Raw genomic sequence first — 27,883 nt, 5'->3', positions numbered from 1 at the left:
ATGCCTCTGGAAGAACCCCCCGGCCAGGGCTGCAGCCTGCTTCAGCTCGGGCGGCCGCTTGCTGCCGTCGGGAGGGAAGAGCTGTGCGGCTGAAGAAAAGGCCACGACCACCCACAGGCCCGGCGGGCCTGCTCTTGAAAGCCCTCGGCGGCTGAACGTGAGGCACCGCCGCCCGGACCCCACCAAGCCCACAGCGCTGCGGGGCCGAGCCCAGGGGTTGCGGACAGGCGCCCCGGCCTCAAGTTGCGGCGGGCGGGCGGACAAGGCCCCGGCGACGACCGCCGCCCGACTGACCATCAGGCCGCGGCGACGGCGCTGAAGCTGAGCTGCGCCCCACCGCGTGAGCCGCGGCCCCGTCACGTGGGGCCGCACGACCAATAAGGCGGCAGCCCCTGCTTGTAGCGTCACCGGCTTCACAAGCCTCGCGAGAGCTTAGGCGGCTTCCCCTCGCTCGGCTACTTCCGCCCTCCCCGCGGAAGCCTCGCGAGAGCTGGGGGCCGCCCCGCCCGGGCCAGCTTCCCCCCCGCCCCCCCCGGCCCCCCGCTCCCCTCCCCGCAGAGCTAATATGGTCGCCAGCGATGGACTCTGTCAGGCCAGGTCAGTGGGAGCGGGTCCTCCGCCTCCCGCGGGGGCTTCCTCCGACCTCGGAGGCGGAGGGGGGGGGGGGCCGGCCGCCGCCGCCGTCGTCGTCGTCGTCGTCGTCGTCGTCGCCGCCGCCGTCACCTCACCCGGCGGGACCCCCGCTGCGGCCTGGGCCGTCGCTTCGATTGGGTCGTGCGGCGGCGGAGCGGGGCGACGGCCCGGTCCGAACGCGGTCGTCGTGAGGCGGCGCGCGGCGCCTCGCTTCTCCTCCCGCCACGGTCTCGCCTCATTCCCGGTGACCGCCGGCGGCTTTTTGTCCGGGAAAGCTGCTCCGGGCCTGCGGGGGGGGGCCACCCCTTCCCCCCGTCGCTCCCCCGCTGCTCCGGGGCACCCGGGGCCCGTTACTGCCCCCGGCGGCGGCTGTCCCCCGCCGCGGGAATCGCTTTGTTCTCAGTGGCGGTGGGGCCGGCTTCGGGACCCGCTCGCCCGGCGGCTGTTCCCTTGGGCGGCTGGTCGCGGGCGTAAGCACGTCCCGCCGGTCCTCCCGTTATTCCCGGTGACGGTTTTTGTCTCTCTGTCGGTTCTCTCCGCCGCAGACGCGGTGGCTGAGCGAGGGGTGCCGTGCCCATAAAGGTGTCTGCCCGTAGTGCTGAGGCCTAAACGGTACTCGGCTTAATTTGGGGGGGGGGGGGTGGGTGTCATGTTAATTGTTTGGCTGTTCAAGTGACGCAGTTTTTTGTTAGCTGTTGATGATGCGGCGTTTGCTTTGCAGTGAAAGTGTAACTGTAGTGTATTAAGATCAAAGCAAACGGCAAACAAAGGGTAAGTGTTCTGCTGCAGAGCCAACGTTTGGTATTTGTGCTCACGGGAGCAGCTCGGTGATGTCAGAACTAACACCATTTTCCCCGCTGTTTGTAATTAGATTTTATTTTCTTAAACTTTTACTGTATGAAGTTTTTTAGGCCTGAGGGAGTGTATCGTTGGCACTGCACCTCTAGTTTGCCAGCAATTGAATTAAAACGTGCTTTTTGTGAACTACTTTTTCTCTTTTTAAGAAGTTATTTATTCTGTCCACCTAATAGCTGTTATGAGGTTTATTTTTGTCTCTTGTTTGCTTGTCATTAGCCTGGCACTTAATGCTTTTATGTTTTCTACTATATTAAAACCTGTATCTCTTATCTGAGTTGGTGAGGTGCATTTATCCTATTTTGTAGATGGTAAACCAAGACAATAAAGGTCAAACGTATTCAGGCATGTGACTGTGCTGATTACTCGCGTGACCTGTATATAGCTAGCATTACAGATACTTTTCAAATGTATCTTAGTCATGTATCTACATCACTAGGTGTCTCAATCCATTTAGAAACATTTCCATATTACAATTTCCTTACAGTCCTAGAGGAACATTATTTTTGGTAAAATCAGAAATAAAAAGCTCTTCTTACGAGTTGTCTATCAGTGCTCAAGCCTTCCATTTTTTTATGGCTGTAACTTTTTTTGTGTTTTTTTTTTTTTCCCCCAGGAAGCCCTTACCAGCCCGTAATTGAAGCATTAGGAAACTATCCACAAAAGAAGTTCTACAATGTCTCAAAGCTTGGAGGCGCCAAGTATGGTAATGATAGTTTTTAGTTGTTTGTAACTGGGATGGTACCAGCAATAAACATGCACCGCTCGCACTTTTCCAATCTGTTACTGCCTTATGAAGTTGGTAGGGGGTAATACTTCATGTAGTTTTTTTTCAGTAAGGGAGAAAGTATAGGTGTTGCTGGAGTTGTCAGCAATACTCCAAATCAGAATAATTTCTCTTCTGGAAAAAATGAAGTGACAGAGAACTCCTACATAGTACTTAAAAAATAAATACAGTTTTTACTGTAATTTTGTACTGCTGCTTGGTGTTATAGTTTCACCTTACCAGCAACTTCAGATAGTGGGTAACTGTGTTTACTAGAACATAGCTGCTACTGCATTTGCTGCAGTAAGATGAGGCTTTGTGGTGTTCATACGATTGCTTAATCTCGGCATGTCATTAGTGTGTAATATCACACTAGATGGTATGTGCCAAAAAGACTTTTACTGGGTCTCTGGGTCTGGGTGCCTTTTAAAAAATAAAAAGTATGTGCGTATGTGATGGGTGAGGGGAATACATGCAGATGGAGACAGTTATAGATCAGTGTCAGCTGAAATGTGCTTTACTCTTGCACATAATCAAAACATATTTTCATTATTCTCTCCCTTTGCTTTCACGTTAAACTCCTTCCTAAAATATTTACCTGACGTGCATATTAAAGGTATTTGGAATTTTTTTTTTCAATTTTGCAAGGTCTGAATTACTCTCCTATATTTACAGAATTTGTGATGTGTTTCTTAACTAAAAAATTACCTGTGGATATTTCACTTTAAACCCATATTTGACAGGAGTAATTACTTCCCTCTTGTTTGAAGGGAAGAGGGTGTACAATGGCTGCTGAAACTTTTGTGCAACAGCTGTGGGCTCTTGCAAATTTCTACTACTTGTAATAATGACATTAATCTTTCAGATAAGCGTATAAGAAGGAGGTAGAATGCTTCTGGTTTTGGCTTTCTCCAGGAAGAAGCAGTAGCGTGGTAGTAACAAAACCAGTTGGTTTTACGGCAGTTTTTTGAAAAGCCTCGTGACAGGAGCAGAAATATAAACAGAAGATACTACTTTCTGCTAAGATGTGCCAAAAACCTTGGAGCAGCAGCGGATGTTCCCGAAGATAGTCGGAGAAGGAGTCTAAACAGACTAGACTAAGAGTGTCTTTGCCTTCCAATAGAAGCTTCTGTGCAGAAGTTGGAAGCATCATATTAACTACATATTATCAAGATATTAAATAAAATTTATGCACAGTGCGGGACAGCACTGGTAGCAAATCCAGCACCTGGACTTGCTTATTGCATTTGTTGCTGCAACATTAAGTTTGGCTTTTACCTGTTTGCCCTCTGCCTTAAGGCTTCTAACTATAATCTGACAATAAGTGCCTGTTTAAATTAAGATTACTAATGTAAATGGTAATTGATTTATTTGCCAATTTGCTAGGGAGAATCTGATTTCCTAGTGTTTAAAATAGTACTCAGTTATGGGGAAAATGGCAGCTAGAAAGAGCTCAGAATGATTTAGGGCAGAGGGGGCATCTGGAGATCTAGTCCAGCCTCTTGCTGGGAATAGGGCTAACTTGGAGAGCCTTTCTCAGTTGAGCTTTGCAGCTCTGTGAGGATGGAGATTCCACCACCTCTCTTGATCCTGTGCTTAACCAACCTCCCTGTGAACTTGTTTTTCTTTGTATCCAGTCACAGTGTCCCTTCCTGCACCTTGTGAGGTTTTTTTTTTGTCCTTTCACCATGGACTTCTGAGAAGTTAGGCTTCACCTTCTCTGCAGGTCCTATTAGGTTGTGGATGACTACAGTTAGCTCACTTTGCTCACCCTGAGAAGAGAAAGCTAACCCAGGTCTCCCAACTACTCCTGTGTGTTGGGTACGGTGACCCCATAACCATCTTATAAGGCCCTTTGCTGGGTGTGATCTCATTTCTTGAGATCTCCTGTATCTTGGGAGGCCCAAAACTGCACACAGCGTTGCAGACATGAGCTTGCCAGTGCCTAACAGAGAAAAGTAGTTGCTTCTCCATAGCTGGTGGCTGCTGAGCAGCCCATTGAACAGTTAGCTTTATCACTGTAAGGATGCACTGCTTATTATTTGTAATCCAAGAAAAAGCAAAACAATTTTCTTCTGGTGACTTGGCTTTTAGATAGTGAGTGGTGGCATTACATCTGATTAGACATGGTTTTGATTACATTCTTGATTATTTTGAGTGACTTGTCTAATTACACAACAATGGTTAATACCTGAGAAAGACACACAATGAGAAAAAAGTAAGCAAATCCTATATTAATAGTTTGTGGACATACCTCTGGATTAGGTTGAGACCACCAAATTCAACTTTTTTGTTAAAGCCTGAACTTAATTGTTTCACCCTCTTCTTTCAAATAACTTTTTTTACATTTCTCACTGTTCTCAAAGTCATTTGCCTGCTTGAATGGTGCTGAAAATAATGGGATTTGGGGAGAAATGTGAATTAATCTTGCATGTTTTTTTTGTTTGCAGTGAGTAGTGACATCTGCTTCTTTTTTCTCCTCCCACTTTTCTTTCTTGTTTCCAGTTCCCTAATTTTTTCTTACTGCTTCTAGTCAATACCTTAATCCAGATCAGTAACAAACTAAAGTTGTATTTAGTGAAATGTCATTCTTCTTTATATTTGATGAAATGTGTTTAATTTTAGGGCACGTGGCAGAGTAGTTTCTGGTCTTCATATCACTGTTTATAAAAAAAGTAAAATATAGAAAATATGCTGGCTTTAGATGCTTTTGATACCTCAAGTAATGAAATGGTGAAATTTACAGTTAAAAAAATATTTTTGAATGTTCTAACTGTTGTTGCTTTTCACCCACTCTGATAGTAATCCCAGCTCTAGATCCTGTGCATCTCTCTCCTGCCAGCATAGCATACCTTCTTAAATGTCACTGTCTTAACACAATGTGGTCAAGCCATTGGTATCTTCCATTCAAATCCCATGTGATAACTAATCCTCGGCAATGTATACATTATGCAACTCACTGTTCATATTGTGTAATGAAGATCAAGCTGTAGGCAACTGGAAAAGCAGGCTCCTGTAGCTCTTATCCTTCCAATCCCTAGCAAAGTGGAATTCTTTAGAAATGGGAGATGGTAATTTTTAAAAAACTACATAAGCTGACGGTGTTGCACTACTTAAGTCAGTTACTTTGCTTTACCCTAGATACTCTGCCTTATTCCATACGAGTGTTGTTTGAATCCAGTATCCGTAACTGTGATGGCTTCTTGGTGAAAGAAACAGATGCTATGAACATCTTAGACTGGAAAACAAAACAGAATAATGTTGAAGTGCCCTTCTGTCCTGCCAGAGTTGTTCTTCAAGACTTTACGTAAGTGTGTGTGTGTGCACGTGCCAAAACCACTGAAATAATCTGTGTAAACTCACTGAGTTATATGTACAATTCTTTGGCTTGAAAATAAATAGCATCTAGCCTTTTGATACTGAAGTATCTCTTTTTCTCAATAGAAACCTGTGCACTGCTGCTGCTATCCAGTAAATTCCTCATGATAATTACATGTGATGCAAGGATAAGAGTTGTTCCACAGGGTACCCTGGTTTTAGTGCAGGTTGGCGAGGCTGAAGCTGTTGGATTACCAGGAACATTTTACAGGATAAGAGCCAAAACACAAATGGAAGTGGTGACATTTTGGCTGTAGCCAGATGGCTGACAGTTCATTGAAATATATAGAATTCTTTCTTGAGATAACTGAAGATTAAATACTGCTTACTCCACAAATACATGTAATTCAATTGAATCCATGAATAATACATACATTTAAAAAGCAGTCTCCTAGGGTATTAACTTTCTTTGTGATTTGAGTATGGCATAGGTAAAAGGGCAGTCCTTCAGCAATTTGCAAATATTAAATTTAAGCTGTTTTGCTGACTCATTAACTATATATTTATCAAGAAGTGAGATAATTTAAAAAAGGAATTGTGATATTAATAATAAAAATGAGGTAACTTATGCTTAGCAAGTGAAGTCAGGAAGATTTATATAGTACTGTGTTATATAAACATTGTCCTCACCTCAGTTTTTTACTTGAGATACACATTTCTATGTAATGGCAACAAGAATATTTTTGTAAAATGCTCTGAGCTTCAGAAATGGCTGGCTCTGTAAGAAGAGTAATGATATAAGCTAAGGTGTTAAAATGTATAGCATGAGCATGGTTTGCATAGCAAGGTTCTATCATAAAGGTAGTAAGTATCTAAAAATTAGTTTTGTAGTAAAGTACCGTAGCACTTCAGAAGCATAGCAAGACAAAAGAGAAATGTAATTCTCTTCTTTGAGATGTTCCTATGTTCTTGTTTGGTAAGTTATCGTCAAACGTGCTGTTGCTTGTTTTGAATGAGTACCAACTTCATTAACTTTTAAAAATGCTTAAATTTCTTTGAAATTTAGAGAATAGAGCAGTCGGGGTTTATTACCTGAAATAAAACTTGGGTAGATGTAGACTTAAAATTAAAAAGAAGCTTGTATATTTTAGTGAGTTGAAGTCCCATGTTATTATACGATTTTGTTTTTCCATCTGTTAGTGGAATTCCAGCAATGGTGGATTTCGCTGCCATGAGGGAGGCTGTGAGAAATGCTGGAGGAGATCCTGTCAGAGTCAATCCTGCCTGCCCAACTGATCTCACTGTTGACCATTCTCTGCAGATTGATTTCAGCAAATGGTAACGTACCTCATTTTTTTGATGAGCCATACATTTTTGTCTGATACTGAAGTATGGATTCACTCTGGTCTTGGTACTATCCCATCAAATCATTTGTCGTGTGTGGATCCCTGAAACTACACCTGATGGTATTTGAAAGAGGGCTGGATAAAAATGGATAAAATAACACTTTTGAAGGAGAGAAAGAATGGTTGTGAGGGGTTATGGATGAAGTTGACTGACAGCCCAAATTCTGGGCCAGAGATTGCTGAAATAACTGGATCTGTCATGGTTTCCAGAAAATAGCATGTCTTAAGAGAATGAGGCAGAGGGAGTTTGTAATTTTGCTTTGCCCTGTTTTTACTGTTAATGTTAAACAAAACTTTTTTTTTTAAAAGTCACTGCCTTGTCACTGCCAATCGCTTGCAATCCTGCTGGACATATTGAAAGACTGTCATTTCAGCTGATAGCTTATGACTTTTTTTTTTTTATGGGCCTGGATTTTACAGCAGATTAAAAAAAGCTGCATGTATCTGCAGAGAGAGAAGTACTTGTAGGAGTCTGGAAAAGTACTGGGACTGGAAAACTAACAGCATGGTTTTCCTTTTCTGATGGGCAGTATTGTGATGAAAACAGCCTGGGGCTGCCTTTTGCTAGAAACATAATACTGCAGAAGAGGAAAAACTCACGTTTTATTCAGTGTTCTCTGAAGTAAACAGTAAATAATGCAGCTCCCCTCCACCTTCTCCTCCACCCTCCATCATGGAGCCTTTCAAACTCATGCAGAATTGTGTAAATTGCTCAAGCTCTTTGGGGATTTTAAAAGTTCACGGGGAAAAAAGCCTGTGGTCAAATGGACATGGGTGTACAAGTAATTTTTGTAGACCTTACAAGTACATACAGGATTTCAGTTTGGTTGGTACTAGAATAGTGAAGAGCAAGAAGCTACAAATCATTTGTTGTGTTGCATATGTGTCGTTTCAGTTCTGTGGTCTGTCCAATCTTGGGTCTGGAGGGACAGCTGGTTTGATTGCAATTAGGCTAGCCTAAAATTATCAGAAAGACCAAGTGTTGGCAAGAGGTCTCAACGTGCTGCTTTGTAATGATAAATCCAGCTTCTGTAGTTTCACTTCTGGAAAGCTTACAGGGTCTCAGCAGCTGCTGGTCTATGATAAGAAACCCTCTGCTGCAGGATGGTTTGCGCTGCTTTTATGTAGCTTCCATCTCCTGCTGATCAGAGGCTTGTGTACCAAGTTGAGATTTAGACAAGGTATCCTCTGAGGCCATGCACTATCCTGCAGTTAGATAACTAAGTATCTTTCTGTGTTACTGAAGCAGAAGAAAGCAGTGGCTTTAATTATGAATCCATGATTTGGTAAATATTGAGAGGTAAAAAATCATTAATTTTTCACAACAAGCTTTTGCTCTCATGCGAAGACTGAATATTGTACAAATAGAGGGTAGCATGGGCTTTATTTAAAAAAAAAACCAAACTCTCAACTTTTCTGTCTTACCTCTGCATTGAATAGTGTATAGGATATATCTGAGCCTTTGAGAATTTGTATTAAAAGCCTATTAAATAATAAAGTTACGTTTCTTTCCTTGAGAAAGCTTTGTCTGTAGTCATTCCTCTGTGGATTTAACAGAACATGTACAGCACTGTCTTAAAAAAAGAAACATGTTGAGCAAGTCCACCATTTGGATGAGGCTCTACCCATACCTTCAAAGTTTAAAACCCTGAGTTTAGCCTTTGCAACACTGTTTATAAAGATTTCTGGTCTGTTGTGAACAAATTGAAGGAGTTTTTTATCTGGTGGTAATCTTTCAGACAATCCAGTTCTGTTCACTTACTTATTACCATGCTATGTTACTTAACTAAGCTTAGCCAGTGGTAGTTTACTTTGCAACAGGGTTGTAGTATAATAACTGGTTTTTTTCAGATAATCTTTTATAATCTGTTGAAGGGATTGCATAAAACAAAACAAAAAAAAAGAGCAAAATTCCTAATGTCTAAATTATTCTTCTATTTAATGTTACAGTGCAATACAGAATGCTCCAAATCCTGGAGGTGGTGATTCACAGAAGCCGATGGCAAAGCTTTCTCCACTGAAGGCACAGCCTCGGAAGCTACCTTGCAGGGGTCAAACTGCCTGTAAGGGGCCGTGTAGTGCTGGAGATTCGAGTCGCAACTCAGGACAATTTTCTGCACAGATTGAGAACACACCTATCCTCTGTCCTTTCCATCTTCAGCCGGTGCCCGAGTATGAAAGCTTCCCTTTTTTTAATTATTTGTACACTTCTGTGTTGTTAAGCACTGCCTGTGACAGTTCATAGAGATGTGATTTATTTTTTTTTCCTAAACGCCCTTCTGTTCTCTTCTTCGCATGTGCCATAGACAGGCTTCAGCATCTAGAAGGTCTGATGTAATAGATTTGAATTAGTCTACAATAAATTTTTTTTTTTTTTTTTTACAAGAAGGACTTTATGAAGCACAGTGCAGATGGCCAACTGTGTGACTCATGGCTGTGATTTTCAAATTAAATTTTGAGACTTCCCTTGTTTCTTTACAAGGACAACAAAGCATAGGAGTAATCCTCTGTATGTTACAAAGTGAACCTCATTGAATAAACCAATGAAGTGTTGATTTATTTCTAAAAGTAATTTTTAGTTTTTCTGTGAGAACCTTCAAAAGTCTCTGACTCTTAAAGACGAACTAAGAGCCTAGCCTATACATCATCCCCAAACTTCTATGGAATCTCACAGTCCATCTGTCACTGAGTTGAATTCAATGAATATCCTGCCTGTATGTAATGGCCCAGGGGAACCTCATCTATCTGCCTTTTCCAGATTTTCAGTATTATTAACAGATCATTGTGTACCATTCCATCTATGACAATTACATGTAATCATCCTTTTCTTTCAGCTGCCACCTCTTTTGTCTGATAGACAGTTCAGATCCCTATCTTCCTGTGCTGGACAGGTGTAGAATTTAAAAGCTGACCAAATTGGTATCCCACAGTGATATGATGCTGACTATCTTGGTAATTTTATAGATAGGCAAATATTCCTGCTCTGTACAGGTGTAGGAATGCAGAATTAGTGATGTTTTGAGCAATATTGATGTTTCTGGCAGCAAAACAGCAGTGGTATTTATTAAGCTGCAGTCTCAATGATGACTGTCCCTTGGGGCTTTGCAAAACAGCATAACTGCTAACCTTCTGACACTGCAGAGAAGAAGGGGAAGGTTCATGATGTAAAATACACCTCTAGAGAATTGAGGACTTCCTTCCTGGTAAAAAGCAAGTGTGTCGTCTTCCTTGTTCACCTCCTCAAAGCAGAGGTTATTCCTCTTAAATTGTGAATTACTCCTTTATAATGAATATCAGTATCTTAATAAATAACACTTACTAAGAAAAGGTGGTTTGTTTTATGAAATTGTATTGATGAGTACTTGAGAAGAAAAAACTGTAGCTTGGAGGCAAAAAATACAGCAATGGAAGATTGTTACAATTGCCCTCATGTCCTACTCAGTTGCTAAAGGGCTAGTACTGGACACAGAGAGTGTTTTTATGTGAACTAGTGAACATCTTGGTTCTTTATTGTATTGAATTTTGTGGTGTGCAACCTGTAAGACTACTGATTAGGAAAAAAAACAAAGCTTCTGTAGTACATGCTTAAAGTAGATCTCTTAAAATGAATATTTTTGAGATCAAATGCTTTAGGCAAACTGTTCCTAGAATAAACATGTTCTCAAGCACAGCACAGATGAAATTGGTTATTTTTCACTGTTTACAGAAAGCTTGCTGCAAGGAAGGCATTATCTTTGTTCTAATAAACCACTTCAAATTGTGCTGCAGGCTTAAATGAGTCTTTCATCAAACAAGCAAAAATAACAACTTGTTCTTCTGTTGTTTGAAATGAATTATGACAGTGCTTGTAAACTTCATATCTTTCTAGGCCTGAGACAGTATTGAAAAATCAAGAGATGGAATTTGGCAGAAATAGAGAGAGGCTTCAGTTTTTTAAGGTATGTCTGTGTACCTGTGGGCTTTGTATTGTGTTTTGGTGGTTTTAAGAGCTTGCTCCATTTGTCTACAAGTGTTCAGTGTTAGACAATAAATTAAATGTAATCATTTGGAAATGTCTGACTCTCAAATCTGAATTTAATGTGGGAACAGAAAATTGTCTAATAACGTGGTTTGTGACTTTGAATCTAAAAGTTGTTAGGCAGCAGAAGTTCTAAATCTAGGTGTCACTTAAAGGAGAGAGAGGTTTTTGTAATTCTAACTTGAAAAAGTTTACACTGTTTGATTTGGTTCTTCTCAGTGTGAAGGTAGTGAACAAAGTAGGTATTTATGAAGCATTAGTCTTTTTAATGACCTCAGTGCCTTACGTCACAATGAGTTTCTGGATAAAAGGTTCTTTTATCCATACTTCTGTTACAAATCTTACTGAAGCTGGAAATGTTGAACAGAGGCTGGTGTTGAGACATGGCTACTCTCAAACTAGGCAGCAGTGGTGGTAAACTTGTTTTTAATGGAAGTCTGGTGTGGTGAACATGGGCTGCTTTGTTGATAGCCAGGGGTCTGCAGTGTTGGTATTTGATCCTCATCCACTATTGTAACATGGTTTAGGAATCCAATGCAATTATCTAAAAATCTTTTCATATAGGCAGACTACGAGGTTTCTTGAAGTTGCAAATTAGCTTTTACATTATTAAAGAGGGAAACTGCCAAGCTGAATCTTGTTACAAGTTTCCATGTCAGCTTTTTTAAATCTAGCATCCTGAGTTTGCATGTAGCAAGACACTTTTCTAAATTGCATCTTCTGTCTCATCCAGGAGTGTAAAACAAACTAAATCCTGCTATAAATACAAGTGCTTAGGTTCTGTTGTCTAAATACTAGTCTTAGCTGTGCTCAAAATCAGTTGTGTGAACTGGGAGGTAAGAGATTTATGCAGTTCTGCTTTTGAAAGGTAGGTATGAATTATTGATTCAGCCTTCAGCAGGAATTGAATGAATGGTTTTGTTGATGATGAAGAATGTATAGAATCCAAGGGGATTGCATACCTCTGACAGGCAAGCAAAAGCCACTTGCGTAAATAGCAAGTACTGTTTCATTGCATGTTAGTTTTGTCTTTTTAGTTATGTTCTAAGAATTGAGTCTATCTTTGGAAAAAATGCAACTCTTTTTTTTTTTTTCTAATTTTGGAAAAATTACAGTGGAGTTCAAAGGTTTTCAAGAATATTTCCATAATTCCACCTGAGACTGGAATGGCGCACCAAGTTAACTTGGAATATTTGTCGAGAGTTGTTTTTGAAGTTAAAGATTTCCTATATCCAGATAGCGTGGTTGGCACAGATTCTCATATGACCATGGTAAATGGTTTGGGTATCTTGGGCTGGGGTAAGTATGCTAAGAATAACTTGATAGCACTTTGAAAGGCATACTAAAGCATTACTGAGAAATACTTTCTTCCCACTGGATATTTGTATCTCAAGCATAACAAACTCTGTCTTGAATTATTCTTCAGAATTTTATTTTGTCAAAAAATAATCTCAACTAATGTTTCTTTCCATCGAAAAACTGCTTTTTGTAATTTAAAGAAAAAATAACAAAAAAACAGTTGATATTCAAGTAAATGCTGTTTGTACATGCAGTATAAAATTTGTATGAAGGTTTCTTTTCTCTTGGAAAGTTAATTTTAGATATAAAATATCTTCTGGTTGACTGTGAAGTCTAACTTCAGCAGTAGTCTTGCTTGATTTTATTTTTCATGTACAAATATTTACCAGAGAACTACATTTCTTGCTGTAGCCTTTAGGCTTAATAGGGAGGCTTTTGTTAGATTGTAGGACCTCAATATATTTAGTGTTGGTTACTTAAACTGATGAAAAGCAACCTAATACTCTGTCTCCTTCCAGGCGTTGGGGGGATTGAAACAGAAGCAGTGATGCTGGGGATGCCAGTTACTCTGACTTTGCCTGAGGTTGTTGGGTGTGAACTGACAGGCGCAGCCAGCCCACTTGCTACATCCATAGATATTGTTCTAAGCATTACAAAGGTAAGAGTTTGATGCCTTTTCAAACAAAGCAAAGTTTGTTGCAAGTTCTACCAGTGGTGGTTGACAACTGAATTACATGCTGGGTGTATTTTTAGTACACCTTTAATCATGGCAGTGCAGTAAGATACAAATCATCTCTAACCATTTTTATTTAATAGTCCTCCAAAGTAGTGGTTTTTTGCTTTTCCCTCTTTAGTGGTTTATTTACAGGCCCTCTTTCACTAAAAAATAATAAGAATAAAAACCAAGTATGGGGGCAGGGGAGAGAAGCCCTGTTTTCCATTTTTCCCCTGCTGATAGTATGCAGGCTTTTTCCCTAGCTTAGAAACTTTTCCTGGATACCCTTTCTGTTCTAAAACACTCTTGCAAGATGCAAGGCCTATCTATGGTTGTAAGCTGGCATAACTCAAGAACATATTTTCTGAAGACAGGGTTTTGCCATTGTGGCTCAAGCTGTTACTGTTGCAGTAGGTGAGGAGCTAGCATCAAAGCATTGAAGAGCTGTGATTGCTTGGAAATACATTCTTCTTTCTGGCATGATGCCTTAAAAAGCATGTATCTGTTCTTGACTAGGAAATCTGAAGAACTTGGTTGCAGATGGAGGTGTGTTTTATTATGTCAACTTCCCGTGTAGATTTTTAGAACTCAGTATGTTAATGCGGCTTGGGGTTTTTTTGCAAATGTGGGCCTTAAGGTTTCAGCTTTTTGTTTTAAATGTTCATGCCTCGCTAACTGCAAATTGTTGCAACAAACGTTGCTTGCATTGTACCTCTTCAAGTAACAAATGTTGTTGTGTGTTCTTTAAACAGCATCTTAGGCAAGCTGATGTCGCTGGAAAATTTGTTGAGTTTTTTGGGAGTGGAGTTTCCCAGCTGTCTGTAGCAGACCGAACCACAATAGCAAATATGTGTCCTGAATATGGTGCTATTCTGAGCTTTTTCCCTGTTGATAATGTGACATTGAAGCACTTAAAGCATACAGGTAAAGATTAAAGTAGGGATTCATTGTAATAGTGTTTTAGATATGTGGTAATAAGTTTTTTTGCTTAAAACTCCATAGCTCTTAAACAGCGACTTTCCACAGAGTTCTGATGTCAATTTAATGCATAAAATTCTGCTGTACAGTAACAGGCTGTGTCATGGGATATACGACTTTTATCCTGTAGAATCTCATGCATCTGTGTAATACCTGCCACAAAAATTGTACCATCCATATTTAGTGTTCACTGATTTTTGCAGACACTTAGTATGTGGCATTCGGGTCTGAGTTTATTGGCATGGCTGTTTTCTTGTGGCCTATTTGGTCTCCATGTATCCCATGTATTTAAGTGAGGCTGTAGTTTTTGTATGCATGACACTGGCATGTAGATAGTTGACTTGCACTTGAGGTTTGTGTCCGGTCTGGTTCATTTGTCTAGAACCTTATTTACTAACATCGTGTTATTTTTCAACATCCAGAGTCCTTGTTTTTGAAAGGATGTGTAAACCATTAAAAGTATTAAGAAAATTCTCACTTGTATTTTGAAAAGTGTATGGAACTTCTTGATATGAAATGAATCCCTTAACCACCTGTAGATTCCCTACATTATAGGAATAATCATAAAATGATTACTAGAAATAAGTGAAACTGCAAAACAAATCACAACATGTTTCTGATTTTTTTCACAACGATTTTTTTCCTTTCAAGAGCATTATTTCACTGACATTTCAAGCTAAGCTAGAAGGATGTCAGTTCCTTATCAAGATACTGCAAATAGAGAAAGCCACAGGGTAACAGATATCAAAAAAAGCTCATTCACATTAGTAAGCCTTTCTGAAACTGAAATCTGTCACTTTTAAATAAGAGTCAGAGATTTTTAATTTAATAGCAAACGTGTTTTGCCTGGTCAGTTCAGAGCAAATGAAACATTTTCTAACAGCAGCCAGTAATATTGGCTGTTATCAACTAAGCACATGGTCTGTATTAAATAGGTAAATATTAATAGTGAAAAGCTTTATGAACTTCAGGGACACATCTGTAAATTTAGAGTTAAAACTGCTAAAGTTGAAACAGCTTATTTTGTTCCTTGATATAAGAAGAAAAGTTAAGCTAACTTAAAAAAAAAAACCTAAAAAGTATTCTAATTTGTGTATCATTCCTGAATAGCTCATGGAGGTCAGGGTATAGAAGTGGTGTGCCTTGGGAAAAAAAGTACTTTGGATGATATGCTTAAAACAGTCTTCATTTCTGAGAATTGTGTGTTTTGTTTTATTTGTTTTTTTTAATGTAACTTTTCTCATGTTTGAAATAACCTTCCTAAGGTTTTGACAAGGCCAAGCTTGAGGTCATGGAAGCATATCTTAAAGCTGTGAAGTTATTTAGAAATTATGAGAGTTCTTCCAGAGAACCTGAGTATTCCCAGGTATGCTTGAAATGACTTGTTTCTGCATGTTTGGTTCTCATAATAACTACTGCTGATTTAACAATTTTATCTCCTGCTGTAATTTTCATTGCTTTAATAAAGGTTGCATTTATTAACTCAAAATTTTGAGAAGCAGAGTATGTTTGCAAAATATAGAGAGGGTAGGGGAAAGAAGGGAAGTACAATTATGTTCATGTCAACTAACAGATACTGAATTCCTATCACTCCTGAGTGATCAGGTAAGTCTTACGGATGGTAGAAAAGTTAGGGGTAGTGTTCAGACGCTTGGAATAACATGAATAGCCTTTTACTGTGGGCAGTCTTTAAAACTCTGGGCTTCCATTTTCATGTCTTGGAGCATTCAAATTTAAACAAAAGAGGTCCCAGATGTCTCGAGTATATTCAATGTAATGTTGGGCTGGGACTGGTAATGCATGCCTTTTCTCTGTTTCTTTTTTTTTTTAGGTAGTGCAAATTAGTCTAAGTTCTATAATTCCGTATGTCAGTGGCCCCAAGAGGTCCCAGGATAGAGTGGCTGTTAATAACATGAAAAGTGACTTCCAAGCCTGCTTAAATGAAAAGGTTTGTACAACTGATGTACTCTTCAAAAAGTACTTCTTATAATCTACACGAATAAATTTTATGTCACTTATTCCTTGCATACCTGCTGAGCCCTCCTTATTAACAGCTTATCCAATTATATTCTTGTGTCCTGAGGATAGTAGCTGGTAAATCATAGGTGTGTTTTTCAGGAACAGAACTTACAAAAATCCTTAATTTCACAGTTTAGATTGCTAGGGAGGAAAAACTTCAAGTTAAATAATAAATAGCATAAGCCTGGGAAACATTTTCTCATTTTCAGAGTTTTTTTTAAACAGCTGCATTTTACTTAATTTCCAAAACAGAATTACCATAAGAAAAGAAAATTCATCATATCTTAAAGGAGTTGCAGGAAGACTTCCAAGATTTGCAGCTAATCAGTGTTCTGGGTTCTTAATTTAGCAAGTGATTTTTGCTTGCAGCTTTACTTGACTTCACAGAGGAAATGTTTTTACTCTGCAGGTGATGTTTTTGGTTAAGAATATGCATAGGTATCTAAGAACACAGGTAACAGGAATGCATCTTCATTTTTTAGCGTTTCTCGTTGAAGACTGGCAGCAGTATTAGAAACATATATACTTACTCTGTAAAAATTCTTTCTGTTGGTTTTATCATTTCTGGCTTGTGATGAGGTGTATAATACAGAATGATCAGTTGTGCTGGAGAGAGAAATCATAACTGATTGTGGATCACTGAATGGTTGAGGTTGAAAGGGACCTCTGGAGGATGTCTGAGTGCTGAAGAGCTGGAGGGTGTGAAATGTTAATTGACCTAGTCTGCTTTTAGTTATCATCCTCTTCCAATTAACATCTTGGGCATGCTTCTAGTTCAGAAACAAGTATTGTACAGGGTTAGACACATACTCATAAGGGATTGCTCTTTCATGTATAGCAGGAAATGAGTGTGGGATCAACTGTGCTTTGACTGGCATTTGTTCACAATTGTTGCAAAGTTAAAGCAATGATGAAGAAAGAAGGATGAGACCACTGTATACTTGGAGAGAGGCATGAACTGAGGGCTGCTTTTAAAATCTGTTTAAGGAATGGGACAACTGAGGATTATTTTAAAATGAGGGTTCACTTGGTCTTGCTGTAATGTCATACTTTCTGTACTATAACAACTGCTAACATGTATTTTTGTCATCTAGTCTGGTGTTAAAGGGTTTCAGATTGCAGTTGAGAAACAGAATGACATTGTACCTGTTCAGTATGAAGGAAATGAATACAAGCTATCTCATGGCTGCATTGTCATTGCTGCAGTTATCAGCTGTACAAATAATTGTAATCCATCTGTCATGCTTGCTGCAGGTATGTTGTGACTAGTGACAACTAACTTGATCTTAATGGTGCTCCCATGTTTACACAGCCTTTACCTTCACTTTTGTAGGTTCTCTGTAATAACTTGACCTAAAGGTTTGAAACTGTAAACTTTTAGCCTTAAACTTCTTGTGTGTTCTAGAGGTTATATAATGAAAGTTACTTTTAAATAATACAATCTCAAAATTTGTGTCATAAAGCAGTATTAATGATAGTAATTACAAAATACTTCAACAGGTAACCAGTTTTAGGGCTCTTTTCAGATGGGTGCACATAGCAACATGATGCAGGAGGTGGGCTTTAGCTTTGACTCCATCCTGGATGATGGTAGCTTGAACTATAGTTAACTTACAGAGTCTGGAAAGAAAATCCATATTTGCTGAACAGTTGTGCTGTGCTTTAGTCACTAGTTAAGGAGTATGCGCCGTACCTTCACAAGCTGCATACAATTTTCCCAGAACAGCTAATCCTCTGTTAGACCTTGCTTTCTTCTTTTGCCTTTTCTGTGGCCAAGGCAAGCTTCCCTTTAAGGCTGTGTGGCCTGTATCAGAAGAAGAATAAATGGATTTGCACTGTCAGCTAGAACATGGGAAAGAGATTTTTCTTACAGAAAATGGGCATCTACATTGTAGGAATGGGAACAAAAACCTGAATGATATTGTTATGAGTTAAGAAACTTTATTCAGGCAAGTAGTTGCTTTAATAATTTAATAAACTGAAGGTCTGCTAATCCTCTGGGGTTTTTATGCTTAATTTAACTAACGTAGCATCATGTAGACGTTCTTTTAAGGGATATACAAAACATAAGATGTCTTTGTCTTTTTTTTTTTTTTTGGTAGGACTCCTGGCCAAAAAAGCTGTTGAAGCTGGCCTAGTGGTTAAGCCCTACATAAGAACAAGTTTATCACCAGGCAGTGGAATGGTTACACATTACCTCAGTTCCAGTGGAGTATTACCATACCTCAGTAAGCTTGGGTAAGTTGTGACTCCTACTTCATTTGTCATTTTAGGTCACAGGGTCATAGTACACAGGGGTTTTATACAGGTTGATAAATATGGCTGCTGTTCATTTTGGGCTGGCTAATTCTTAACTTACTGGATTGTTATTTTAACTGCTTGTTGACTTGAAGTTCTTTTACTCCATTTTATTCCCACCTTACAATTTACTGTGTTAGATCACTACCTCATCTGAGCTCTGTTTTTTTCAGTGGCCATCTGCTTAATTGTAAGTGTCTTCCAGGACAGGATGCGCTTGTTTATATGTTTTAAAAGTGGAAGCTGGATGTAAATTTGTAAATCAGGGCAGTCTGTATTAGTCTTTACTTAACATTGCTGCTGTCATGGATTGTTTAGCATGTTTCTCGTTGCTCTGTAGCAATAACAATTAGATTATGTTCATAATTCTGTAACAGTGCCCAGCTGTGCTCTGTGAGGAACGTTACTGCCTTTGCTTTGCCATTACTTATGGAACTAACAACATCTTGAGATAGTTTATTTGATTTATCTTGATGGATTACAAAAATGTTACCTTGTATCTTCCTGTTTGCATCAGTGAGATGTAGTGTCTGCTGTTCACTTCCTAAAAAGTTTAATTGTCAAAGGAAAAAAAAAATCATCTTAGTGATTGCTAATAAAAGAAAAAGCTGTTTTGCTAACAAATTGCTTGTAATCATTTAATGTGTTATGTGATTGTTTCTTTTCCAATGTAGGTTTGAGGTTGTCGGTTATGGGTGTTCAACCTGTGTTGGAAACACTGCCCCCTTGCCAGAAGCCATCAGGAATGCAATAAAACAGGTAAAGCTCTAAGGCTTGTTGAAAACAGAAATATGGTTCTCACCCAGTTAAGTGATCAAGAAATACAGTAATCCATGCAAATTACACTTTCTTGTTGGTTTGGACTCTGCATGACCTTTTTGCACATCTGCATATCAGAGGGAGACCATGGTAATTCATTGCTATGTAAAATAAATGTAATAAATAATATTTGTAGCATACAGATATAAATTACAAGATAAATACATAGGATCTAATCTTAGGGAGGATGCAATGTGTAGATTTTGTATCAAATGAAGAGGAGGGTTTTAAAGAGCTACGTGGTTGAGTGATTTTAACCAGCAGTGTCTAAACAGCCACAGCATTTTTTTCTTGTGAAGCAGAAGAAAAATACAACAAATAAAAAGCAGGAGAGGAGTTCACTGAAGTGACTGGAGAACACATCAGAGGGTCAAGAGTGAAAAGGAGGAAGGGTGGTGGGAGAGAGCAAAATGCCTTTAAATTGAAGTTCAAGAATAAATATCTGAAGTGCAATGTTAAAAATCACATCTGACTTAGTCAACAAAAAATAGCACAAGCTGTTGAAGTACCACAGAGTCCCAGAAAAATACATATGTGTCTACCTTTCAGGGTGATATAATTGCCTGTGGAGTATTGTCCGGAACAAAGAACTTTGAAGGACGTCTCTGTGACTGTGTCCGTGCCAACTACCTTGCTTCTCCACCGCTAGTGGTTGCTTATGCTATTGCAGGCACTGTTAGAATAGACTTTGAAACTGAGCCTTTGGGTAAGTATTTCCTTATGTCTTCTATTTCGGCATCTAATGCATACGTAGAAGAGGTTTCTTCACATGCATTTCAGCATACAAACCTGGTATATTTGAAGAGAAAGCCCAGTCATATCTGGTGTTGCTTGTAGCTAAAGCAAAGCATCTGCTTAACTGATGAAATTCTTTGCATATTTGGTACCATCTGTGAAGACCTGAATATATACGTATTTATCTTCTAATATGAAGTCTTATATTCTATTCTTCAAAATTACTATTCTGTTTAAAATCTTACTCAGGCACTGGCTTTAATGGCAAAAGTATTTACTTACAAGATATTTGGCCCACCCGAAAAGAACTTCACACAGTGGAGGAAGAGTGTGTGATATCGTCCATGTTTAAGGAATTGAAAGAAAAAATGGAGGTAAGAATGGTCTCTTGTTCTACATGACTTAAAGATTGCATTTCATTGTAGCTTTATCATATCTTCCAGTTGAACATGATTTGGTTTGTCAGTTATTTCCATTAATGTAAAGAGGGACTTAACTGAGATGGATACTTGTATTAAATAGTGATTCTTAAGTAATATCCAGTGAGGTAACCTGCAGTATATAATAGAAATTAAAAAGAAAATCACCAGTAAGTCTTTTGGTTTCAGAATGTAAAAGGATCATAAACCAATTTATCTGTTCTTTTTGATTAATTTTCTTTTTTGTAGAAAGGAAACAAACGATGGAATTTACTGGAAGCACCTGAGTCAACTTTATTTCCCTGGGATTTAAAATCTACTTACATCAGATGTCCTTCCTTTTTTGATAAACTTGTAAGTACATTGGATCTATCCACCAGATTATACGCATTACATTTAAGTAGAGGAAGAGCTATTCTAGTAAAGCTTTGATGTTTGAGTAACAAATTTGATTATCACTAATACTTCTCAGTCTTTTAAATACTGTTTGTATCTCTGGAATGTATGGAGCCTGTACATCAGTGTGCCTTCGTATATTGCGGATATGTTTTATGTCCCTAAGGATCTTGGAAGAAAAATGTGTTTCTTTTTTTTGTTGCTGTTGGTGTCATTCCCCCCACCGCTGCCCCCTTCCCTTTTAGGCCAAAGAACCCGTTTCACCACAACCGATTGAAAATGCCCATGTCTTGCTCTATTTGGGAGATTCTGTAACTACAGATCACATATCCCCTGCTGGAAGCATTGCAAGGAGTAGTGCTGCTGCTAAGTATCTGACCAACAAAGGGTAAGGACTTTTCATGTTAAACAGCTCTGTATCAGAGGACTGCTTTGCATGCTGAATAACTGATGAGCACTGTTGCTTTCCTTTATAAATGCCTGTCTGCATGAAGTGGAGATTATACATGGATAAGCAAAGTAGTGACTGTTACTGGTGTTTGTAAGTAATCACCTGTCTTGCAATCCCAGTAATCACTCTTCTTGCAGTCTCTTAAGCTTACAACAAACAGCTGAGACATACTCTTAAAGAACTCATTCTCATAGCTGTTGTTACAGTAATGTCTGCTGCCAAATGCATGCCAAAGCAAAAATAATTTACTAAAAAATCAGGTGACTGATCTTCTGTTAATGTGAGCTTAGTCACTGTTACTGTCATCAGCTTCAAGAACAGTCAAATAGATGCACAGAACAGATCAGAAGCTCTAGAAATAATATATAGTTTAAAAAAAAAACGAAGCCAGTTTTATAAATGAGTGTGATTGGTGCTCTAACTTACCTCTGCATCAGTGAGCATCCTGCAGCAGTAGTGGGTGCCTGTCACCTCCTGCTGAAGTTCTGAAAAGACACAGAACACAATGTGGTGCTGAGCTATTCAGTGTCACACCTCTGCTGAATATTTTGGAAATTATATTGTTGCGTTATATTCCAAAGGTATATTATTATTACAGTATTGGTGAAGCATGACAAAATAATAGCTTGTGGTGTGGAGTCTCCTTTCAAACTATTGCATTCAGTCTGAACGAGTAGTATTATGAGAAGGAAAAATTAATGGGCCTTTAATCCCAGGATGGTAATTTGATTTGAGTAAAGCTCTCATTTTGGTACAACACTTGTTAATAAATATGCTGGTAGAGGTTAAGAGGATTATTAAACAGGCTTGTTTCCTATAACAGTCTCCCCGTAATTCTTCTGTAAGTCCCATACTGCTCATAGCACTTTATAATAAAGTCACAGAAAATTAATTCAAAATTGCAGCTTTCCTTGTGAATAATCTAGCAATGATTTAGACATTTTGTTCATGGTTTATAATAATTACATTTGTTGGATGAATAGTTCTTTACATCTTACACTGAAAATTTAGAGATGCTGCAATAATTACAGAAATCATAACACCATTTTAAACCAGGTAACCTTTAAAATGACTGATGCCCTCTTAAACCAGGTAACCTTTAAAATAACTGATGCCCTCTTAAATATTCTTTTTATTCTAGACTCACACCTCGTGAATTCAACTCTTACGGAGCTCGAAGAGGTAATGATGCTGTGATGACAAGAGGTACCTTTGCAAATATCAAGCTTCTGAATAAGTTCATAGGAAAACCAGCTCCTAAGACAATTCACTTCCCATCAGGACAAACGGTAAAAATATATTTGTTTGCATAGCTACTCTGAAATTGTGATGCCGATTTAGAACTTGCTCAAACTATTTCACTTTGTTACTCCACAGCTAGATGTGTTTGAAGCAGCGGAGTTGTACCAGAAAGGAGGCATCCCTGTAATTATTCTAGCAGGAAAGAAGTATGGACTGGGTAGCTCAAGAGACTGGGCTGCAAAAGGGCCTTTTTTACTGGTATTGCTGGTTTGTTTGGTTTTGGGGTGTGTTTTTGTTTTTTCTGGAAATACCTAAAACCACATTGTTTAGTTTGGGGCATGTGTTTAGAAACTGTCCTCAATCTTGAATATAATACCACATTTTGTTTTTAAAGACTTCTTAATAGGCTGTGCTACAGTCTTCATAGAAGAGAATCACTAATCAGGATACATCTGAATTTCCTAATTATGTCACTTACCATCTTAGACTCCAGACTTTGAGATAAATTAGAGATTTATCTAGTGCTGACCTCTGTTTGCTCTCCATGGGGTATTAAGTATCTACCTATTAGAGACTAATTTCCACTAACATGCAGAATATCTTCTGGGTCAGCCATTTATTCATGTGGAGTAATGGAAGCAACTGCATTTGGTCTGGGATTTTCTGCCTGCTAACTACAGCATGGTCACTGTCTGTTATAAAACTCCATTTTATACTGTATGGGCCAGATCTGGCTTATTTACTTTCATCTAGCTGTAAAGCTAAAAGATGTTACCTACTTACTTACAGGACTCATACAAAAGTGCTCTCTTTACTCTTCAGTTTGAATTGCAAGATTTTGGACATAATATGTATTTGAAGCTTACTTTTGCATTTCACTCTGACTACTGTACTGAAGTACAAAATCACTTGTGTTTTTGCAGGGTGTTAAAGCTGTCCTAGCTGAAAGCTATGAGAAGGTTCATAAAAGTCAGTTGATTGGAATTGGCATAGCTCCACTTCAGTTTCTTCCCGGGGAAAATCCAAGTACTTTGGGCCTCACTGGGAGAGAGCAATTTTCTGTATTGTTCCCTCCAGAGCTGTCGCCCGGAATGACTTTGGATGTTAAGGTATCTTTGCAATATTTTGTTTAATTTCTTTATTGAATGTACTGATGATTGAAAGCATAGAAAGAAAAGTTAATCTTGGTGGTTGAAAGCAGGAAAAAACAAAACTTAATTCTCTTTGAAAGTAAGCTTATAGTCTTGCCTGATATTTGTCATGACTATTGAAGTTTCCCAAAGTACATATACACGTTTTTTCTATGTAACTTTCTACGTGACCTCAAACTCTTGGTTGTTCTTTTGGGCATTGTTTCCCCCCTCGTCGGTACTGTATTAGGGTAGAATTGAGTCTCGTCTCTCATTCAGGCTCTTTTAAAGACAAGAGTGCAACTGTTTGAGAGAGGCTTCAGCTTTCCATTCTGTGTAAAGGAACCATATGCCCATAATAACACACACTGCACTGTCTTAGGGAAATGGCTTTTTCTTTGTTATCAATAGGTACGTAGCATGCTCCCAGCTGGATCAAAACTGTGCAGTAAAATAAGCCTTCATTCTGTTCCCTGCAGTGTCTCGGATCTGCAGTGGCGGATAAGCGGGTTGAATTTCCTTGTGTTCAACAAACTTGGGGTTAGAATGTTAACAGAGAATAAGCAGGGGGAGGTGAAAGCAAAACTCTTAATTGGTCTCTCTTTTTGGTTTTGTTTTGAAGGCAAGCACTGGAAAAGTATTCAGCGTGATTGCCTTGTTTGAAAACGACATGGAGATAACTTTATACAAATATGGTGGAAGTCTAAACTTTGTGGCTCGAAGATTCTTATAGTAGCTACTGACTATATGGGTACCTTGCATAACTGGTAATTCTGAAAATGCCTTGTGTGAACCCAGGAATCTGTACTGTGGAACTGCAAACAGTCCTAGTGTGCTCAAAGTTACTTCGTCCATGGATGTAAAAGATTGTGAATCATTGTAACTGCAACAAGATCCTTCCTGATTTTAAATAATATTCTAATGGTGCTATTAAACATTGCTAAAATCAACATGTGTATTGTGGCAGAGAGCTGTAAGTATGGAGGGGATGTTTTATCAGACCATTTTGTAAATAAACTATGCGAAATCTGAAACTGATTGTGCTGAAGATTATTATGTAAGATTTTCTGCAGTTATTTCCACTCAGTTTTTGCACCTGTAAATCTGTGTACTGCTGTTTGTTGGTTTAAGGGTAGCAGACGGTATGGAATGTTAAAGGCCAAACAGAATTTTTTTTTTTTAACTTTTTTTCATCCAGAGCTTAAAACAGATATTCAGTTTTTAATTTCTTGCTTTTTAGGTTATGGGCTGAACAAAAAGCCGTCCACATGAGGCCCATCGTATCCTGTATCACAGATCATGACTTTCTTTACCTTTATTATGGTATTATATTTCATCTGGATCCAGATTTAAAACTGCTCACGCTATGAAATGTTGTGTGCTTAGAAGTATGGGAAACACCTCTGCATTTAAGAAAATGCTCACAATTATTTTGTTCATGCAGGCTAAGTGTAGCACCCCAGCTTTTTGGCAAGCTGCAGTGTCCTTTGAAGTTTATCATAGCTACTTCAAGGAATGCAGTTTTTCATTTATGACATCAGTTTTTACTGTACTGTCTGTGATATCATTAGACAAAGTACCTCCCCTTAGTATTTTAACCTTTAAAAATCTTTAAAAACATTTATTAGGACTGTTTAAATTCCTCTGCTTTAAATACAACCTCTGTCTCATAAGTTATACTTACTTGTCAAATATTAAATATCTGAGGTAGCTGTACTGCCCTTTAACACTTTCTAATATGCTGTTAGTTTACAGCTCTTCCAAACAAGCACCACGTTCCCCTGCTGAAGATCCTAGAATACTGAAAAAATCTGTCTCTTAAGCCACTGCAACTTCTACAAATTTAATTGTCAGCACATTGATGGTAAAAACCCTGTTCCATATTTAATATTAACAGAAGATGCACCGTTTCTGCAAAAATGCTTGTTTTACCACTTAACTAAGCATTGATAGCTTCTAACCTGTGCAAGTGAGTCCTCAGCTTCAAGATGCTATTTCTGTGCTCCTGTATCTTGCAAAGCTTCATAATACTGCTTACAGTTTACGTAGAGATTAATTTCTTTTAGAGAACAAAACTGCAATAACTTGCCTATAAATTGTCAAGATTTTGCTTTAAGATTTTTTGCTCTTGATAAACATTGTCTTAAATATCAAAACTTTCAAGAGGACTATGTTAGCTTTACTACATGTGCTTTCTATTATAACCAGACACTAAGCTAGTTGACTTGCAAGCTAACAGATGGACCATGCAAATCTTTAAATAGTATGTTTCTGACATTCCTGAAAAAAAAAAAGCCAAAACAAAACAAACCCTGGCATAATTATATCATTACAATATATTAATTTTTTGACAGTTCAAATGCCAAATTAATTTGACTTCACTGCCATAACTTTGATACACCTTTTTTATTTTATTGGACGAAGTTCCCTAAAGTTTGAAATTCTGTATAATCTGTTTCTATATTTGACTAGTTTTGCTGTGGTTTTCTTTTAGTCAAGATAGAAACCATGCTGGTGACTCCTACCACTGATATGGGTGATAAATCAATGCATTCTTGAATACTACATTCATTTGAATGCTGAATGAGTTTCTTTTCTGTAGTACACTTTTGTGAATTTTACCCAGAGTTATTGATCTTATTTCTTATACAACAGTGTCTAATACTGGTTTTTTTCCCAGCTCAAAGGTATATTCTTGATTTAGTTCAAGAAAATGCATGTTCATTATTGGGGAGCAAATAGGAACTTAGTGCTGGCGCATAATGATGCCTCGTGCAGATGATAAATAAAAACACAACTACAAGCCTATTTAAAACTTGTGTAAGTGCTAATGCTTGAACAGAACACAGCCTCCCACCCTCTCTAGTGCAGTAACACGCTCCTTGCTTCAGAAGGAGACAGTGATCCAAGCCATGTGAAGAAAACCAGTATTGTGAAGTTAAGTGCAATTTCAAGGGATGTGACTTATCCGCAAGTTGTCACCAATGAAACTAGTCATCTCTCTTAAGAGACATGATGGATTTCATTACCACAGCAACTACTTTAAATCTGCTGCACTCCTATGTCTTAATGAAAGACAGCTTTTGAGCTGTGCTTTGGCACAGTTGCTGTTCAACTTCAGGCTCCTGCTGTTGCTGCTGCAGTGAGTCCAGCCCCAAATATGCCGAAGTCAATAATAGCATCTTTGTGAGTTGTGCAGACTGACTCCTACCCTTAAGATCTGTCCACCTGAAGTGTAGTGGGTGCTGCGAGGAACAGCACTGCTTATGTACCCTTACGTGGTAGCAAGCTGCCAGTGAAGATAACACTTGCCTGATTATCCATGGTCATGTGCCTGTCTCCTCTCCCTTGTGCAGCAGCGAATGTTGTAAAGTCCAGTTCAACAGCCCAGCAGCAAAGGGAAGACGTTTAACTTTGGACACGCTGCAAGGATCCTATGAGCTTTAGATGAGGAAGAGTGACATCTGCTTTCTGGCAGCAGCAGGGTATGGTACAGTCAAAGGATTGCTGTGATCACACACAAACAAACATGGTTCAACTAGACCTCTTTATAGTATCTTAAAGCATAGGAGGATATGTACCTTTTTGAAGAAGTGACTCAGTGTGTTAGATGTATTTAACCTAGACTTCTCTCTCCATTTTTATTTGGGGGAAGAATCTGTTCCAATTTTTCTAAATATTTTCTCTCCTTGCACCCCTCTTCCTCCCTCCCCCTCCCAAACTACAAAGCTTTGAGATAGTGTTGATGTTTATACATTTTACACCTAAGTATGAGGACATGAAACTGTGTATATTAATCATATTTAAGCAACTGCAAATCAATGTCTGCTGTTTAAAGCCAACAGAACAGTGTAAGTTTTAAGTTCAGTAAGTATTGTATAGATATATCTTAAGTTCAGCTGATGACAATTGTGCATAAAATGTTACTGATGCTGTAAATTATTTTTAATAAAGAAAATTATATCACAGTTCTTGTATGTTACCATCTATTTTGAATACATAGTATGGAATACACTTAAAATGGTACAGTAAGTATGTATGAAAAGGTGGGGTGAATAAGGAAAAGGGTACAATTATGCATGTTTTCTTTTCTCATTAGGAGTGTCTCACATGTTTCGGGCTTCCAAAGCATGTTTAGTTGGTGTAGAAAGAGGTTTTCTGTGTTAGTTGAGCTCCAGGTACTAGTCTGGATATTATCTCATATGCTTTTTTAATAACCTTTTTTTTTTCAAGAAAATGTCCAATTCAGAATCTAGATCAAATCCTGTATTAAAGCAAGCTGTTGACCAAGGTTAGATTTATGGCACATAGAGCTTACAGCTATGACAAGATCTTAAAAAGTGATTTGGGGGTGTCTGACACTGACCCAACTCTTAAGACTCACTT

General features: G+C 38.7%; 1 protein-coding gene across 1 annotated transcript; it reads left to right on the top strand.

Moving 5' to 3' along the window:
- Positions 1–483: 483 nt before the first annotated feature.
- Positions 484–27,465, top strand: IREB2 (iron responsive element binding protein 2). The gene is made up of 22 exons (XM_069797921.1): positions 484–597; positions 2,105–2,194; positions 5,396–5,561; positions 6,773–6,910; positions 8,929–9,150; positions 10,847–10,916; positions 12,112–12,295; positions 12,814–12,953; positions 13,763–13,934; positions 15,254–15,354; positions 15,820–15,936; positions 17,102–17,261; positions 18,110–18,245; positions 18,980–19,064; positions 19,674–19,830; positions 20,109–20,233; positions 20,528–20,632; positions 20,920–21,062; positions 22,267–22,414; positions 22,503–22,625; positions 23,291–23,476; positions 24,120–27,465. The coding sequence occupies exons 1-22, from the start codon at positions 579–581 to the stop codon at positions 24,228–24,230; spliced, it is 2,898 nt and encodes a 965-aa protein (XP_069654022.1). The 5' UTR covers positions 484–578; the 3' UTR covers positions 24,231–27,465.
- Positions 27,466–27,883: the final 418 nt, after the last annotated feature.

The sequence above is a fragment of the Haliaeetus albicilla genome, chromosome 12 (assembly GCF_947461875.1).
Source record: "Haliaeetus albicilla chromosome 12, bHalAlb1.1, whole genome shotgun sequence".
Lineage (NCBI taxonomy): Eukaryota > Metazoa > Chordata > Aves > Accipitriformes > Accipitridae > Haliaeetus > Haliaeetus albicilla.
The sequence above is the reverse complement of the archived record's forward strand: the minus strand, read 5'-3'. Positions and strand labels throughout refer to the sequence as shown.

Bases quoted from the DNA above. Each gene is read 5' to 3' on its own strand.
- IREB2 (XM_069797921.1), top strand. The intron at 6,911-8,928 runs GTAACGTACCTC...TTAATGTTACAG, and splicing joins CAGATTGATTTCAGCAAATG to TGCAATACAGAATGCTCCAA. The intron at 9,151-10,846 runs GTATGAAAGCTT...ATATCTTTCTAG, and splicing joins CATCTTCAGCCGGTGCCCGA to GCCTGAGACAGTATTGAAAA.